The 19,539-nt window shown below is 37.8% G+C and overlaps 1 protein-coding gene across 1 annotated transcript in view; it reads right to left on the bottom strand.

Annotated features, from left to right (window-relative positions):
• The window catches only part of FNDC3B (fibronectin type III domain containing 3B), a 304,172-nt gene that overhangs the window by 217,447 nt on the left and 67,186 nt on the right, over nt 1-19,539 (bottom strand). Inside the window, exon 3 of the mRNA XM_011380910.2 lies at nt 3,779-3,854. Within this exon, the coding sequence (XP_011379212.1) occupies nt 3,779-3,854 (76 nt within the window). The remainder of the gene's footprint in view (nt 1-3,778; nt 3,855-19,539) is intronic.

The raw sequence follows: 19,539 nt of genomic DNA, 5'->3' as shown, positions 1-19,539 counted from the left end.
AAAAAAAAAAAAAACCCCAACAAAAACCACTAACCAATATGCTAACAGCCCCAAATGAGAAAAATACTATCAGCTAAACAGAGCACATTTTGATTACAAATGTTTTCTCATCAATGCATATATGAAGATATAGAAAAAAAAAAAAAAAAAAAAAAACACCCCACAGGAAACACTTCCCCATCTGCTGGCTGGTGTTTAAAGAGCATAAGTAGAGTTTCCTTCTCTTAACTTTAACCTCTAGTAAAACGCAAATACTTCTTTCATGGAGTTTCCATTATAATGACTCAACTTCAGATCCTTTCCTAATACTTTTTTTTGAAGGCAAGCAGGAAAAGATTGCCTCCCAATATACCAGTCCTCTCCCATTGTGCCCCTCCTCTTCCAGCAGCTGGAGCTGGAAGCCCCAACTGGAAGGTCGGCCCCACCCCAACTCTGGTCCCAATCCTGACTTTGGGCAGAAATAATTTAAGGACTTCTAAAAGAATACTCCCTGTATCACAGGCTGCTCTTTTTTCTCTTAATAGGGTGCTTTATCTTACTCCATTAAAAATCCAGTCTCCACCATCCATTTTTACTATACAAACCACCTCTATCTCATCCTGGCCATCTGAGAACTCATCCTAGTATCCTGCTCAGGATCCTGTTACTTTAGGAATAGAAACCCACCTTGCTCTTGTTACATGCACAAGGAGAATATAGGCCTACTATCCAAGTTCATGCTTCCATGTTAAGGCCACAGAGAAGGGCAATAAAGAGCTCTTGCTCTGGAGTCAGACATACCAGCAATGAAAACTCGACTCTGTCTCTTTCCAGCTATGTGACTTTAGGTGTGTGACAGTCCTCAGCTTCCTCATGTGTACCTAGCATACCCATTAATTATGAACAAATATATAGCATAGCACAAAGAGCTGAATAAATATTAGCAATGATAGGGATGTTAATTACAGTGAAAGGATAACATAACTTGTGTAGGAATCTGCAAATATACTGTCTATTCCCACACTCTGAGTTGATATACTCTACTCGCCTGGAGGCAAGCATTCACTAACTCACACTGGAACTCAAATGAAGGCTTTTGGGGGAGAAGGGGTGGAGCCTGAATGACAGCCTTTTATGCATTAGCAGCAATCAATGGGTCTGGACTCAAGGTTCCTTCCAGTTTCTGCAGTTCATCCGGTTGCCTGGAGCTTCTCAAACGCTAGCAAATCAAATGATTCCAGGTTCTAGTCCCTCTTATCCTGTCCTGTGTCATTTCAATTAATTGGCCCAGGTACCACCATGCTCCAAAAGAAGATAACCATAGTATCCAGGCATTCACAAGAAAACAGAGAATGGGAAAGCTGGGGTAGCCAAAAATAAATGGCTTCACAATTCTGCTTCAGCCAAAGGCATTTCTGAAATCACTGGAAGGGGTGGTTAGTGTCACTTATCTCCAAGTATCATCATGAATAAATACAAAGCTCCCATTGTGAATACAGCAACATACTTGCAATATTCCCTGCAGAGTTTACCAGTTACCAACAGGGACTCAGGGAAAAAGTGGGGTAGAGGCTAACCGGATGAACACACACACACACACACACACACACACACACTCTCTCACTCTCACCTCTCTCTCTCTCCCCCCCGCCCCTCCCTCTCCACCCCCTCCCGCCCCTGCTTCCCTCCCCCTTTCCCTCCCTCCCTCCCTCCACCTCTCAGACACCAAAAAGTAAAAGCAGGTGACAGGAAAGAGTGGATTTTATATTTTATAACTTGATCTATTCAGCAATCTGCTTTGATGGATTCTATTATAAATACTCAGTTGTAGAGGGACACAGTCTACCTGCCAATTCACGAGGCCCCAATGTTACCATGCCCAGAGGCCTCATTGCTTTCCTATTGAACTGAAAACATCAGCTTCATCCTGAAAGGTGAAGTGACTTTTCATCCAGTTTTTAAGATACAGAGTGGATTCAGAGTTTTATTTGTTGATAATATCCATTTATTAAAGTACAATAAGGAGATAGAAGATTCTATATCTCATACTATTTAAAAATATTTATTTCCTCTCTAACCTGGAGTTTTTTCTTATGATTTATCAACAAAGACTGGGTTTTGTTTTTAATGGTTTAGAATGCCACAGATCAATTTCAGGAACACAATGGTCAGATAAATGCAATCAGTAAAAACACTAACAAAATGGTTAAGTCATTGTAGATTAAATGCAATTAAAACTCATTAGGCTTGGATCTTTGAAAATATACTCATTTCTCTAAAAAATTTTGTTTTTCCTAAATTTTTATTTATACAGGCACAAAAATAAGTAGTGAACTTACAAAGCAGCACGCTCTATTATGCAAAGCAACAGAAAAATCAACTTTTCCACGTAGCCCATTATGGAAAACAAAAAGTAAAAGGCTTTTTTCCCCTCGTTTGTTAACAGATTGGTAAGCAAATCCAGGTATTAAAAATAAGCCCTCTGGTCAGATTCCCATCCAGTCAATAACCTAGTATTGAACTCAATTCTATTCCAATTTACCATAACCCCAATCACTGCCAAAAACAGCTGTCATGAACAATGCTCTCCAACACAACAGTGTTTGTTTACAGGCTAATACAGATCTAGATTAACCTTCCTGCACAGAACTCCATAGAGATCAGAGTACCTACATAATTTCTTTCCAAAGCGAACTACAGAGAAGAGACATTGGTATTACACAAACAAGAAATTAAGTGAAATGCCCTAGGAGCTGTACACATTTAAAGAACTACCCCTGAGGAAACTCACCTACATCTAGAACTTATTTACATGAAAAGATTCTGTACTCTGAGCTGATGCTCTAAAGGAATAAGACTTTTGAAGCTCTTGGGAGGGGGTATTTTACATAAAAGAGGGACATGAATTATTGGGGGTGGAGGATAGGCTATGGTGGACAGCTTTCTAAGATGGCCTCCAGTGATTCCTGTCTGTTGGTATTCACACCCTGGGTAATCCCCTTTCTTGAGTGGGCTGGACCTAGTACTCCCTGTTGCCCACTAGTTGCTGCTGAGATGAAGCCAGCTGCAATAATAATGTAATAATAATGTAAGTACCCCCTTGGAGAGGTCACTTAGAGAGGACCAGAGGGAAGCCTCCTGCCAATAGCCTGCAAAAAACTAAATCCTGTCAACAACCACTTGAGCGAGCCTTAAAACTGACCCTCAGACATGCTTTACAATGAATGCAGCTCTAGCCCACACCTGAATTTCAGCATTTTGAGAGGCCCAGAGCCATAGCACACAGCTAAGTTGTGCTCAAATTCTTGACCCAAAGAAACTGCATGACAGTAAAAGTTGTTTTAAGCCACTAAATTTGGGGGTAATCTATCAGTTGGTAATAAATAGCTAACAGATAGTTTAAATACAGATTTTACCTCTAAAAGCATCATTCAGATAGCATCACAATAAATATTTGAAACTTTAGTCTAATTTTAAAAAGTACTTGCTGTTCTGAATTGGAATTTTAGGGTCTTTTAAAATCTCTGCATTTTTCAGATCTACCAAATTCTATAATACATGAAACCACTGTAAGCTTTCCAAAGTTAAATGAATTCACTTAAAAGTCAATAGAATACTAGAGGAATATTTAACTTTGTCCCTTACATATCAAAGGCATACATCAGCACTGGAAGGACAAAGAAAAAAATAAATTTTATTTCTAGAAAATTATATGCATACACAGAGAAAAATATTACTTTCTTAAAGTAATAAAGGAAAAATCCTTTGATTAGAAGACTTAAAAAAAAAACTTCCTTACCTTGAATGCACTGAAGTGTCCCATCCTCAGCTCTTATTGTAAAAGTCTCACCTGGATTAACTTGAACGAGAATAACCTGCCAAAATAACACATTAATTTCAATTTAATACTAGAACATCTGGGATTTCTCAACAGTTTTAATCACCTAAATTTATGTACCAGACAGGAAGCATGTGGCACAGAATCTTGTATAAACACAAAACTTACGATATGTCTTAGACCTGGTTCAAATGTAAGGAGGCTAAGTGCATGCATTTGAGATTAGCTAAATGAATTCTCCTGTGTTGCTTATGATGTTATATAACTAAAAAACTCAATTTTAAGATACTTTTTCTTTCACAGAATTCCTTTTATTCTTTCACTAATTCAGAAATGACAGGTAAAGAAGAAAAAAGACTAGAAGCCATACTTATAAAAGAAAATTGTGCAGAGAAATAAGGTTCTGACCTAACACTGTTGCATACTATTCCCAAGTGTCTGTTACTGACCTGGGTTATATGATATAACTGTGTAACAATAGAAAGCAATTTATAAGAAAAACATTTGGGGGAAAAAAGTATCTGTGTATAAAATCTGAAAATAATAATGAACAGTACAAAATAAATAATATTACAAATAGGTTCCACCAAACACTCCAAGTTTTAAATCTATTACTTAAATGTCAGTGTTTCAGTCATCTGAACATAAATATTTAATATTAGAAGACAACTTCCAGAAGCCTGGGCCATGCATGGCAATGGCAAAGTATGTTCTTTCAAGATCCTCGGAGTTTTAGTTCTAATCTAATTTAGTTCCTTAGAGTAAAAAAAAAAGGGGGGGCCGGGGGGAATCACTAATTTATATCTAAATACAAATTAAAGACATAATCCAAGCTGAAAACTATAGTTAAAAATCAACATATACAAGGTTAACACTATTAAAATAATTACTGTATGTTCCTAGAAAATGGAAAGATGCCATCATTCATCTTCCAATTCCTGGAGCAGCCTCGCTGCTGTGAAACCATCAACCCTGTCTGTAATGCTCCTTCTCTACTCCTGCATCTCTGCCCACTACCCACCTTACTCTTTCCCCAACCAGCTAACGCCCATTTATCCTTGTTAGCTTAAGAAATGGCATTCGACTCAGAACAGGTCACATCCCCAGCTATATGTTTTCAGGAAAAAAAAGAAGAGGGAAAAAAAAAACAACACTCTACTTCTCTCTCCTAGAATTTGCAATTGCAATTAATTAAACAATTATTTTAGTGTCTTTCTTTAATCTAGACTCTATAAGCACAAGATCTGGCAGAGACTAAGTTGCTCAAAACTGTGCCTGGCATAGATTAAGTGCTGTACTTACCGAATGAACGTCATAAAACATAAGGAAAACTATTGCAAACAATTATTCTAACTTAGAAATTAAGCTTTCTTAATACGCAATTTTAAACGTCCTTTACTGTATATTCCAATAATTTATCTGTTTTATAAACTTGAGATCAAAACCAATTCACCTTTAAGAACTAAACCTTTAATTTCCATGTATTTTGCTTCCTGTTTTAATTCACCACAGGAGACACTGCTAGAATATTAAAATTTTTTAAATCAGGAAATACTTTAACCAGAGAAAACAGGATCATTCGGCATAAAGCAGTCCAAGCTTCATCCCTGGTGTTTCTTGTTATCTTGAACTAAAACACTTATTTCAAGGCAATCTATTTGTCCTGTATAGTAACTATGTCAATAATCTTTCAGTCTTAAGTATTCAAAATGCTCACCGATGTAAACATATTTTGCTATTTTAGGAACTCAAAAGGAAATCCCTTGACGTGTATAGAGTAATTAGAACATTACGATTTCTTGAAACTGAGCTTTTAAAATCATTCCTAACATGAAAACAGTTTGATTTAACTTTACTTTTCCACAAACATTACATGGACTACCAGGGAATAAAACAATACTCTAATAAAAAAAATTATCCGTGTCTTATTTTGAAAGTCTTTAGACCAACTCTAACTTCACTGTAATAGAGTAGAAACCATCTGCTCTCTGTGTTCATACTTCTAGGTATAATTAGTCGAGAAAAAAAAAAAAAAAATCACTGGACACCGAGACTATGTCTCAAATATTCCCTGACAATCCCAAATTAATACACCCTCTTCCTCCACACTGATAATTATCAGACGAATCTTGAATGCTGGTTCTGAAAGTACAATTCACTAGTATTATAGAAAGTCCTAGGCAAGAAAAGGGATTTCTGAATTGGTGTATGCTACAGATTCTGTCACATTATCTGCTTATCATATTGCATAAAAAGTGTCTGTAACAGTTCCTCAGTGGTCTCTGACACGAGGCCACAATTCAAAGAATGGCCTTGAGGCATCCAGCCACCAAAAGCCATTTATGCCTTTCCCTCTTTGCTTCTGCTAAGGCAGATTCCCGACCCCCATATCCCACTTCTTCAAGGAGAAAGATAAAGGGCTTTTAAGCATCCTACTAAAATACCTCTCTTCAAATGTTTAGTTCCGTAATTTTCCCTGCTGCTGGGTTGCTATGACAACCAGATTATGATCTACCAAGTTACCTCAGAAACCAGGCAAATCTCCTGTGTCCCAATATCGATTTTTCTTACTAGGGGCCACAGTCATTATTTGAGCAAACCACATACATCCTGGCACCAAGATATTTTAAATGAAAGCATTTTATTTGTCTGAGGCTGACTGACCACCTTGCTGTTTTCACTGTCAATAAAGGAGAGATAAAAATAAAGTTTTGACATACTCCAGCCCAATGATCTATCCCTGACAACAGACATGAATGAGAAGGCGGCAAAAGGCCTTGCATCATGTAGTCTTGAGGAGCATGAGTCACACCCTGGCAGGCTCCCTGGCACTTAACCTTTTGTATCATACAAGTCAGTCTCAGTCTGTCTGTCTGTGTCTCTGTCCCTCCCTCTCTCCCCTATCTCTCTTCACTTCTCTCTCTCCCTGCCCCCCTCCTCCTTCCTCCTTCCTTCGTTCTCTAGCCACAAAGCAGACATAACTGTTACAAGTTCTCTTAAATATAGAATGTGAAACATAACCTCACTGTCCAAACCTCATCATTTTTTGTCCAGTCACTAAGCATTTTCTGCTTTTCCAAAGTCAGCATGAAAACAATTCATGCTGCATTCTGCATTCTGTCAGAAAGGGGGTTTGAAAAAAAGACAGAGCTTTTTAACTACTGATAGATTTTCTCTTCCGAGATGATTTTAGAGCCATGTTAACCAAATCATAAGAGCATACTTCAGGCTACTATTGCTTCATCAGATCTGTATCAAATCTGGTAGTGCTACATGAACCAAGCAACTGGAAATAACCAAAGGCAGTTTACCAAGGCTTAATGAAAAATAACTGACTATTCTTCTTAAATCTAAAGAAACAATAAAATGAGAAGTTGAATTAATATAATTGAGCAAAAGGCTACACACAGCATTCTGGAAAAGCTTTACCCAACAAGACAACTGAAAAGGTATAACAGATCTTTCCTTAAAGGTAAGTCTAAATCTAACTGTTTCTTACTCAAAGAGGAAAAGGAAGGCTATTACTGCAATTTAAATTTGAGGTGGCTGATTAACCAGAAGATCAACAGTAACTAAGACTACTCCTGAAGGCAAATTCTTAATGTATGACTCAAAAAATTACCAGCCACCTGACTTATCAATCGCTGCCATGTATGTGTCCATCCCAGAAGTTTCTGTAGGAAAATAGTACTGACTGACCAAAGATGAAATGTTACGTTAGTAACATTCTTTAAACATTAAATCCAATACCTGGACGATCGAGATATAAACTGTACTAGGAGAGGAAATCCCATTTCACTTTTGGAGCTTTTCTCCACTTGCCACACTCTGTGAGGGCTGTCTTACTCTTGGCTATTTCGTGCATAAATGAACACTTCTCACTTGAAGCCAACATTTATGATCACCCAAGAGATATCTTTACGGGGGAAAAAAATGATAAAACCTAAAAGCTGCAAGAGTTCCATGTTAGGAGGGATTCTATCCAGGAATATCTAACAACTTTTACAAAGTGACCTTTGACTACATGAGACCTTCTGTCTGTTCTCCCTCGCCTCTCTCCCCGCTTTTCACCCTTCTCTCTCTACCCTGCTTCCCTCTGCTTCCCCCTTTTCTCCCTCTCTCCCCTTCTGCCCCATCCAGATTCTCAAACTCTAGAGAAATCCTGGAGTGCTCCACCTGGGCCCTGGAGGACCCAAACCATCCAACAATATACACCTTTGAGACTCCATTCTCTATATCCACAGACCATGGCTGGCCTCAAGCAAGCTGAAAAGTGTGCATCATTTGTTTTCTGAGTTTTCTTTCTTTTCTCCAAATTAGGAAAATGGAGATAATGAGCTGCAAATGACCAATAATTATCTTTGTGGAAATAACATACACAAAAAAAATGTCCCAAGATTTAAAATGTGAGCAGGTCAAATAGAAAGGTACCGGAAGATGATGGGAAAATACTGATTGCCTCACCTGTCCTACTTTGAAGCTTGAATCCAAAGCTGGAAGGAAAAGAACATACAAGACCAGGAAGCCTCCAACAATACTTATGCTCTGGGTCAAGGCACACAGACATGCATGGCATGTAAAGGTCTCCCCTAGTCAATATCACTAATGGGATAAGTGGTCTTGTTTTGTCTCTTCCTGGGCTTCAGGACTCATTCGGTTTAAAGCAAGGAGAAAGAATACACCAATGCTCCGAAATGTCTAATACTATGTTTTTCTCAAAGGATAGAAAGTTCAAAAGTTGTCCCCCTCAACGGACCATTTCATACCTCTCAAATTAAGTCAGCATGATGCAGACTTATCAACTCCTTTTAACAGCTGTTTTTTCCTACAATTATATAGCTCTTAATTATTGAACCCATGAGGTCTGCCAGAAGGTATTACTAACCAGATTTTACAGATGAGGAAACTGAGCTTAAAGAGGATAAGTAACTTGTCTAAAGTCACAAAACTACAGAATGACTGAGCTAGCACCGGACTCCAGCCCTGTCTGACCAAAAAGTATGCTCTTTTACCATACAACTTCCCCCACTAACAGACATGAGTTTTGTAGAATCAATTCTCTATGGAGACACTTCAATAGCTATAGAGAGAAAACACACTTAACTGGGTCAAAAGTTGTCCCCAAAGACTGGGGACAAGTTCTCTTCTAAAAAAAAACCTATGCTCACTCCCTGAGCCAGAGCCCCTCACTCCCACCACGGCAGTTGCTAAGGAATCTCTTAACAACAAAAAGTTGTTTTTATATTGGGCAGAATTGATTCTCATAGTCTTTGTCAAGTCCTTGAATTCCCTTAGAAGACTAAGATGAAGCAGTGAGCTAACCACTCGAATATCACAATCTCTAGATGCCATTTCTCATGGCCCAAAAGTAAACAAAAGAAAAATAAAAAATGACTCCTAGAAAGATTGCATCTTAAGTTTCTATGCTTCCCAAAAGTCATCTGTCATTAACGAAAGAAGACAGAAATGAATTAATAGGTAACCAAGGAAAAAGAGACCAGGTGAACCAAGGACATGTTATGCAATGAAATTATGTGTGCCTGCTGAAAATATGTACAATCGAAAGAGTTTAATAACTACATTTCATGAAATAAGTGGACTTAGAATTACTATTATATCTTAGTCTTAATCAGCAAGTTTTAATTAAGTGCCTAGAATGGGTCAGGCATTCCTCTAGGCCTTGGGAATAAGCCTGAAATAAAACAAAGTTCTGGTCACCTCGAGCTGATAAATACAACTTGCCCAGGATAGGGATGGGTGAGTGGAATCATTTAAACAAAAATAAAACATTTACAGATAGTGGTAAATGCTATAAAGAAAATACAATGGCAGCTTGCAAAAGTTGTACATTTCTACTTCCCCTAATTGTATACTGCCTTTAACAAAGAGATTCTATTACAAAAAAAAAAAAAAAAAAAAAAGCTGCTATTTACTAAGAATAAAAATATAACATTAGCTTAAATGGAAAAAAATGCAAAATGTAATATAGATGGCCAAAACTAGGTTAAAAGCCTCTTTTAAGAGAACCACAAATGCCAGAGCCTAAAGTTTCAACTACAGGACTTTCAAGATAAAAACCAAGAATATAAAAGACCAAAACTGTAGTTTTTCCCTGGTTAAAAGTAATAGCTACGAAATATCCTTGTGCATTTGAAGCACCATTGTTTGTTTAAACCTCTTTTTTAATTTTTCCCCATTTTATTAAGTTTTTTTTCCTTATAGAGTTGAGTACCAAAAATACAACTCTTCTTTAGTTGAAACTTTCTTCACTGAAAACAAAATTTAGCTCCTGTAATAACCACTTCGGGGTGAATCTTTATCAAAAATGTCCATCACGTGAGGTACAAGCCCTTTCTACCCCTCAATTCCATCAATGTACCCCATTTCCTCAAGTTAGGCTCTGGCCACACTAATGGGAAATCAGCCACTTTTCACCGAATCAGCCCTCCTCTGAATGTGCTTTGCACATCTAGAATGTCTCCCTCCATTTAGATCCGGCCACCTCATGTCTGGTTTTGATTGGCTAAGACAGAGCAGCAAAATTCACAGTAATTAATGTGACACACCTTTGGAAAGCTATGCACTGGACATAACTCTACTGTCATAATCCCAAAGCCAGTGAAAAAAACATATTTAACTGCCTAATCCCAATACTCTACTATTTTTAAGGCCCATTTCAATGTCAGACACCTCATTCATTTAACAGTGTTCCACCGCCAAGACATAATCAAGAAATAATGTGCCCATGAAGAATGTTCTCATCCTTATAACTGACAGAAAATCAGTTTGCTATATTTGCCATTAAATAGTTAACTATTCTAATTACTACACTTTCTTAATTACTTAAAATTAACACTACTATTGCCTGATATTTTGAGCCCACTAACATGAAATCAAAAATGAATACAAATATGTAATCTTCTAGGGTTCTGGAAGGATTTTTCAGGAGAGAGAGAACCATTTCCCACTCCCCACCATTGCACAGTATATATTATCATTTATTCGGGTCTTAACTTTAGATTATTAAACTTATTTAAATCAATACTTAATGCAATTATTGAAATCTTGATTATTTGACAAACATTTGCTGAGTAGTTACTATGTGCCAGACGCTTTATTAAGCACTGGTAATTCTAAGATGAGAAAGATGAAATCCCTGCCCATTTGTGTGTTGGTGCAAGAGTAGAAAATAAATTTAACTGTAATGAAATATGATTATTTCATATTGGAAATGTGATTACTTCAGCTATGGAAACTGAAGAAACCATGGAGAAATCAGGAAAAGTTATAGTTGGGAGTGACTGCAACTGGATAAGCAAAAGAACAATTAAACAAGCAAATGCACAGAGGCCAGAACAGTATAACGTGTTTGGCATTCAGATGTGCTAGAATTCTGACGTGGCTATAATGTCATATGCATGTTATGGAAAAGCAAAGGTGAGGCTATAAAGGCAGGCCAGAGCCACCTCGGGAGAGACTTTGCTTGCCCCACTTAAAAGTCTGGACTTTATCCCATGAACAGTAGAATTTTCCAGTAGGAAAGCGACAGACATGATTAATGTAACTGATAGCTCTGAGAAACTCAAACTAAGATGGGAGATACTGGACACATGGAAGACCAGTAAAGATGTAATAAGACATCCTCTGTGACATTAATGTAGAGATGATGTTGCACAAAGTTAAGCGTTTTCAAAAACAACTGATATTTTCACCTTTAAATATGGCTAACCAGAACTTGCTGCTGACAAGTTCTGCCCTATCTCTCTGCCAACACTGAAGTTTCTAAGGTGTAGTGGTGTGTATGGCTCACCGAGCTATAACTACTTATTTTTTTTTCCTACTTACTGTCACTCTTTCTAATTCTATTATCTGAGATTCTGCCATTTCCATTTCCACCACTGCTGTCATTCATAGGCATCCATAATCTTTCCCTCTCTCGTGTCTCCTCCTCCTCCTAGACTTTTTGTCCCTTATGTCTTCTCTTTGGTTTTTTTGGCTTTTGTTCTAAAACGCTAAGCCCAAGAGCATTCAGAAGCCAATCTAGCTTTCCTTTCCTCTGCTTCTAGTCTACATACCAAACAGTCACAGTGGATTATGTTGTCCACCTACTACATTTTTGGTTGGTTTGCTGACCGAAAGGAGAGGAAGATTAGTAGGATTATTGGGAAACAAATGTAATTATGAGTCAAAGGAGAACCATTACTTATTTTCAAGGGTCGAAAGTTAATCATATCCCAAAAAATCTACTTTCTGGTTCCTAAATAATTCCACTTCAACTGAGTTAATTCATTTTTTTATATCTTGAAGTTATAGTTTGCCTTTTATCTTATTACATAAACACAAAAGGTTTTAAAAAATAAGTCAAAGACTCAATTGTAGATAAGGAAAAAAACCCATACCACCTACAACTCAATCTTTAAATTAAAAAAAATATATGAATCTTAAGTATCTCTAAGATTTAAAAAATAATGAGTACTTTTGTCTTTTTCCTGTCATACTATATGTTGAGGTAAAATTAGATAGAGTTCAGACCAGAGTTATCTTCTAAGAAACAATACAGTATGTAAATATTAAGTAGTCTAGTTACTTCTCTGCTAATCTCATTTTAGTTTCATTTTTGTACTAATCTTTTAAAAATCAACCAAGATAGCCAGGATACACAGTGAGAAGAGCAAGCAAATCAGACAGGTCTCAGTTGAGTCCCAACTCTGCTAGGCAGGACACTTAACCTTTCTAACCTTTCCCTCACCTGAAAAAGAGATAATACCTACCTCACATGTGTGCTCAAGAAACAGAGCAACCCGAGTGTGGCCTGGTACAAGGTCTTACGCATAATATGTTTTCGATAAATAACGTATTAATACTTCTTTTTCTGTACATTTCTCAAGTATCTCAGTTAATAAAAATGTGGCCTCTAATAAGACAGCATGTATAAAGAAAAAAATCTTACTGAATCTACCATGTTTAATGTTCTCAACAAAATCTAAAACCAGCCAATTCTCACCTCTGAGCAGACTTTCTGTTTGAGAAACATTCTGGCTTTCCTTAAAGCCTCACCTCTCAGCTCATTCACATTCCAGGGTCCTTACGGCTTCCATGGATCCCGGCAACAGCAGGGACTTTGGAATTCATTCAGAAAGCTCTGAAATCTAAGCCTTTTACATCTACAAAAAGGTTTAAATTACCTGGAAACACTTCTAATTAAGATTATCATAATGAACATCAGTAATAAAAAGTAATAAAATAACACCAAAGTGTGTGGAAATTTCCTATTAAGTGCTCCGAACTCCAGCAGAGGATCCTTTTCTGACCCATAAGCTGCCTTCTCAGAGCACACGGGAAGAATTAAACTCACAGTCCAGGAAAACAGAATTATACAGTTGGATATTTAAGACCATGAAAAAGTTTAAAGAAAACGTTCAGATTTGGGACTTCAAGGAAAACAGACTGAAAACATTCTTGAAAAATGTAATGTTTTAAGATTTTCCTTTCCAGTTTTAGTGCTAGAGTTTTGTAAGCAACTGTTGGAAAGTTGACGCATTTATACTCTCCGTCTTGGAAGAATGACATCCCTAAGTGCATACACGTACCGACCTGTACGAATGAACAGATTATTCCAATTCTTCCCTCATCCTGCACCAAGTCCAAATTCAGGACTGACACTAGTCTCTGCAGACAACGAAGGAAAAATGTGACAAAGATTTTCCAGCCGGCCCCTCCCCTCCTCGCACACCCTCAGCACATACAAGCACACAGCCGATTCTGTGCACGTCTAACTCGGGGCCAGTTTATGCATCATGACATCAGTGCAGTATAATGAGCCAAGTTTAAACTCCATCTGGGACAAATAACATCCAGGCGCACTGTGACTTCTTTTGTTTATATACACTGACTAAATATGTCTTGGTGGTAAATGAACTAACTCTTAAGATTTATTTCTCAAGGCCTCCAAAACAATATTCTGTACCCTTGAAGCAACTCCTTGCCTCCAGTTCTCTTTCCAAGGCTATGCGTAAGTGATTTTTAACAGAACACTTGATTTTGAAACATATAATTAACATCTTGAGGAGAGTCAAAGTCCAAGCAGACCTCGTCAATCTTTTTAAAAAAAGGGGGGGGGGGATGGGCTAGCAAATGGGTGTGGCATCATGGCTCACGGTACAAATACTGCATGATACAATTCTGTATTCCCCTAGGAACAGGAATACACAGAGGTGAGAGCTTCAAGAAATGCTCGTACAGCAAAGTGGCCGTTTTCTTTCTCTTTGAAGGATAAACTTAGATTTTTTTTTTTTTTTAAATTCTGGCATTACTTAAGAGAAATAATTATAAATTCAGAATGAAAAACAAACGATTTAATAGGTTCAAGTCTTACAACAAGTTTTTAGATTTCTTAAGACACAAAAACTGTGCCTCTGGGATGATGTAATTTTTGAATGGAAATGAAAGGCGGGGTTTGGGAGGAAAAGAAGGCAGACAAAAAACCCTCCTAGCTCCCGGGGTGAGTCTCCCAGGGAGGAGGAAAGCTGCTACCCTTCTCTGGTCACCACCGTCTCTGAGCAGCTGCTGACCCCAGAGGAAACCGCTCCCCCGCTGCTAAACTCAGGGAGAGAACCATTCCCTAAGGAAAGAAAGGGAGCAGCTCCAGTGACTTAGGCCTCAGATGACTTCACTCCCAACTCCTCCTCCAAACTCATCTGGGGCCTCCAGGCCTCAGACACTACCACTATTGCTCGGTCTGCAACTCGCAAGCTCCAGTCAGAATCCTTTCCAGAGTTAACGTGAAGATCATACAAAATAAACAGGAGCACACTTCTTTGTGAACTTTACCATCTACTGAATGTGCAAAATCTAGTCCCATGTCTCTCCTAACTGTTCACCAGAACAACAGATATGCTTAATCCAAGTAACTCCACCCTTCCTGGAAGGTAGGGTTTAAATGGACTGAAAGCCCAGTGCTGTGATTTGCCAGCTGCCAAGTACTTAACCTTTCTTGCCTCAGGTTCTGTTGGTAAAAATGAGCACCACCTTACAGGGTGTATGATTGCTGGAGGAAATGATGTATAATACAAGTGCTTAGTACCATTCCTAGCACCTCATATACCCTCAGACAGTTACTATTAGTTCCTTCCACCACAGAGGGAACAAAGAAATCTAAATATCAAATAAACACCATTCTTTCCAAGACTTATTGCCCACAAATAACCAATGAACTAAAAATTGAGACTAAAAGTCTTTTGGTGATCAGCAAGCTCCGAAATAACATTTAAGTTTGAGGTAAATGCCAAAAATTTAATTAGACACTTGGAATTCTTTTCTTTTATCAAATGTATTGGGGTGACATTGGTTAATAACATTATGTAAGTTTCGAGGGTATGATTCTATAATACATCATCTGTATATTGCACTACGTGCTCACCATCCAAAATCTAGTCTCCCTCCGACACCATATATTTGACCCCTTTCACCCTCTTCGCCCTACCCCTATCCCCCTTGCCCTCTGGTAGCCACCATTCTGTTGTCTTTACCTATAAATTTGTTTTGTTTGTTCATTTGTTGCTTTCTTTTTTTGGAATTCTTTCAATGTCAAAAATCTACCCTTTACTGGATCTTTTACATTGTTAAGGCACTGAAATCTCTAGAAGAGGCTACCTTACAGAATTGTGTATCCTATAGTTCCCCCTTGGTTTTAGAGTAATTGTTAGAAAATGAACTTCTGCCACCGTCCAAAGGAAGACACATCTGGTGGGATGTCTACATTTAAGTCTCAGTGGAGGCTCTTTAGAGTTCTAAGGCAGCTTAAAGTAAAACTGTGTGCAGAGGCAGTCAGTGAAAAGTGGGACAGCTCTCAGTGCCTGGCCATCTCACTTTAAAAATGAGAAAACTGAGGCTCTCAGAAGTAAAATGGATAGGAACACCCATCTATAAAATGATACTGTTCTCTATCACCCAACTCTACCTTCAATTGATTCCCAAAGTCTTTATGACAGAGATTATTCACAGACAGGACATATATAATAAGCCTACGGTCTGATTTCCCATTGCAACCATTAGAAGAAAAATATGGATGTCATTTCTTTGTAATTCATATTATGTTTGTATTTTATATTACGCTTTTATTTTCAGTCATAACTAAAGTCATCAAGTAAAGCAACCACCATTTTATAAGGATGCTTTTTATATGGCCTTTTTGCCCAAGTGATGAGAATTAAGATGGCTCTTACAGAGACCCATTTGTCAATGCAAAACAAAAATTTTAATGGTGAAATAAGAAGAGATGAATGAACTGCATAACTCCGGCCAATTTAAGCTAACAAACAACATCACTAACCAAAGCACATGCTTCGCTGTGTTATGGTTTCTCCCATGAACCAGAATGACAACTCAACATTCCACTAAAGACCAAAGAAACTTTTTTCAGAAGTAACATGTTTCAAGTACTGAATTTTTCCAACTTAGAAAATACAAGAACATTTTAATAATCCCTCCTAAAAATTAAGTCATGCAACATAATTGGATAACAGCACAAGTCCATTTCTCTCCAAATCTAAGGTTTGACTCACAAAAATTGTTTGCCATTTTTCCCAATAAAATGGAACCCCAATGACAGCTTTACTGACATAAATACTCACTGGTCAGCCTGCCCCCAACACTAGACCTCCTCCTCTCTGCTGTCTCCGCCTAACTGCCCAATTATTTGCAAAGCAGAAATCCTTGGCAAAGTAATTTTCTAAATAGAGATGTCCATTTTATCCAAATGCTCAGCTACTACACTGTAAGGAGCGAGGAATGGGCAATAAAGAGTGGATCCAGGAGAGGCCGGGTCAAATTACTTATTTAATGATCGTGCTAAACGGACCTGCTACCCATAAAATACATTCACTTCTCTGCAATGATCTGATCTGACATTCACTTGTTTAAGAAAAATAAAAAGCCAGGGCTGAGAAGCTGTACCAATGTAGGCATGACACTAAAGTGGCACATGAATTCTATTTCTTCTGGAGGCCCATCATAGTCCAGCTTCGGTAGAGCTGACCAAATAGTTAATAAAAGGCATCTAATTCTGGCCAATCCCAATTTAAATAAAGAAACTAATCTCAAAGTACCAAACCCCAAATTGCCTAGATACAATATTGTAGTACTTCGACAGTTGGCTCCTTGGGAGGCTATTTATTTTTTACAACTCATCTGGAACTTAAAAAGATTAATGTTACAGATTTTATGTAGTTTGTTCACTATTGCCATGTTTGGAGTGTAACTTATATAATTTACATACAGTCACATTTTTACAGCAATCATTTGCACAAAAAAAGAGAAGAGTCTGCCCTACATGAAAACAATTATGCGCAAAAATATGTCTTAACACAAGCTGGATGGAGAATTGTCCCATCTTCTCTTCCTGTGTGTATGTACATTCTTATTGCATTATGAGATACATCCCATGGCTGTCATATTGCATTCAACATGATGAATACACATTTTCAAAATAAAAATAATAGAAATTAGAGGTTGGAAATCTACCTCTAATTAAAATAAATTTTATTTTATTCAGAGAAAGTTAATATAGAAATGATTTAAATAAAATGTCTCATCTAGATAATACCAAGAAAAGATTACTTTTAAAAAATGTTATTTCAATAAATACTTAGAAGACTCAATTCTTGGAAGCTATAAAAAGGAGTATAAATGCAAGTATTAGCATCTTTGTCCTTGGAACATGATACCTTGAACCTATGTTTAATGTTCCCTAACTAGTCTATAAACAGTAAAACCAAGGTGCCTGGTTGTTTCTCCTGCCCTTCCTTTGCTTTGGTGAGTGCTTAGTGTGGCACTGTTTTGGGGACTCAAATACTGTTCACTGAAAAGCAGAGGCCAAAAAAAAAACAATACATGAGTCCTAACTTTTAAGATGTATAACTGACACCCTCTACAAAGCTGTGTGGACCAGAGCTCACACTAGTTCATTTTATAAGTCATAAGTAAAGAAAGCAGAAAACAAAGAGGCTTACAATCACTTCATCAGCATGATATGCAATGAATGTGCCAGGAAAAAAATACTTTTGTTATACGTAAAACATGATATGCATGAGCATGAGATGCAATTTCAAAGGTTAAAAGAGTTAACAATTTCCAGGTTCCAAACTCACATAACCGTGGAGCCCGGCCAATTTGGGAAAATGAGTGAAGAGGACAGAGTGGGGACTGAGGATGATATTCCCCATCTAAAGCGGCAGTCGCCACCTTTTGCCAGCTAACTGTTACAAAGTGGGAAGATCAGCCCAGTGTTATCAGATCTTCTGAGTTTTCCAGATAAATAAAAAGATTTGGAATTTTACACAAATCTGATTTTTAAATACTGGCATCTAATTTTTGCTGTTTTTGTTAACTATAAAGGCTAAAAAAAATTAAAAGCTTGTTTGAATCCAACAAGTAGACAGTTCTCAAGCTCTGGTTTCAATGAATTAAATTTATTCTTTGTGCTTATCCTTCATTCATTCTGAAGGAGTTACTGAATGCTACCTCAAACACCAGGTACAGAGAGAACAAGAGACACAGTCCCTTTTCTCCCAGAGTTTACACTGCAACCAGTTAAACAGCACACTAAGTTGAAAACAATCATAATGTTAAAACCACCAGAGTTTAAAATTGCCATTATTTTGCAGTGCAATCTTGCCACACCAGTGTTTTTCCTTAATCCTCTCCTTTTGAAGGCAGCTCAATTTCTACCATTTGAAGGATACTGACTACACCTTGTATCTTATTATTACTGCCTTTGGCTAATTAAATTCTGAAGTGTCTCTCAACCCAGACAGCTCAGAGCTGTCATAATTATAAGCCATATGCCGTAATTATTGTGGTTGCCACATATAACAACACCCTCTGGTAATATGGCATCAACGTTTTCCTGTATGAGACTAAGACTTTGCACAGGCCCTGCCTTTTTGGAAGTCTTGGTAGCGAGCAGAACTGGCAAACCTAAGGCAGACAGGATTCTAAAATGAGACCACAGACCTAGATAAACTCACACCCTCTCTTTACAGTTAAAAGGAGGGCCTGAGAAGCAGGGTGGCTGCCTGTGGTGCTGGAAAGTGACTCTGGTTGAGGAATGCATGATCCACACCTCTGGATCTCTGCAGACTCAGTGATTCTGAGGAACAGACATCAAGGTGCCAAGGGTGGACCCCAGACTGGATGCATCAGAGGACATTCACTAACAAGAATACTGACTAGCGAACAAGGTTCCAGAAAAGAGATCACAGAATGTGCAGATAGTTTGTTTGGGGTGCCACTAACAATAGCTATCCACTAAAATATACAAAGTGTTCTCACTTCATAAAACAAAACCTGATTATACTATATGCAAAGCTTGTATAATAGTCCTGGACTTCATTTTAAGTGAGATCCTCGTGTAGGCTCAGCCTCCCCAAGGACACTTATCCTAGCCTGGTTTGTTCTCCTGGCGCACCTATCCCACTTCTGCTCCATCCCTCCTCTGTACTCCCAGTACAGTTATAGTCCCAATCCAAGCATCGCAGATGTATAAATGCAGCCTTTTGGGGATGGGGGTAGTTAAACCATATTTTGCTACCCAACTAGGTTGCTCATTCCTTAGGGCAAGAAGTATCTTATTTATCTTTGTGTCACCAGCACCTAATACAATGCTGGCATAGAAGACATCTGATAAATGCTTATTAAAATGAACAAATCTATTATTCAGTCAT

This window comes from Pteropus vampyrus, unplaced genomic scaffold (assembly GCF_000151845.1).
Source record: "Pteropus vampyrus isolate Shadow unplaced genomic scaffold, Pvam_2.0 Scaffold12, whole genome shotgun sequence".
NCBI lineage: Eukaryota > Metazoa > Chordata > Mammalia > Chiroptera > Pteropodidae > Pteropus > Pteropus vampyrus.
Note: the sequence above shows the minus strand (reverse complement) of the source record. Positions and strands in the feature narration are given on the sequence as shown.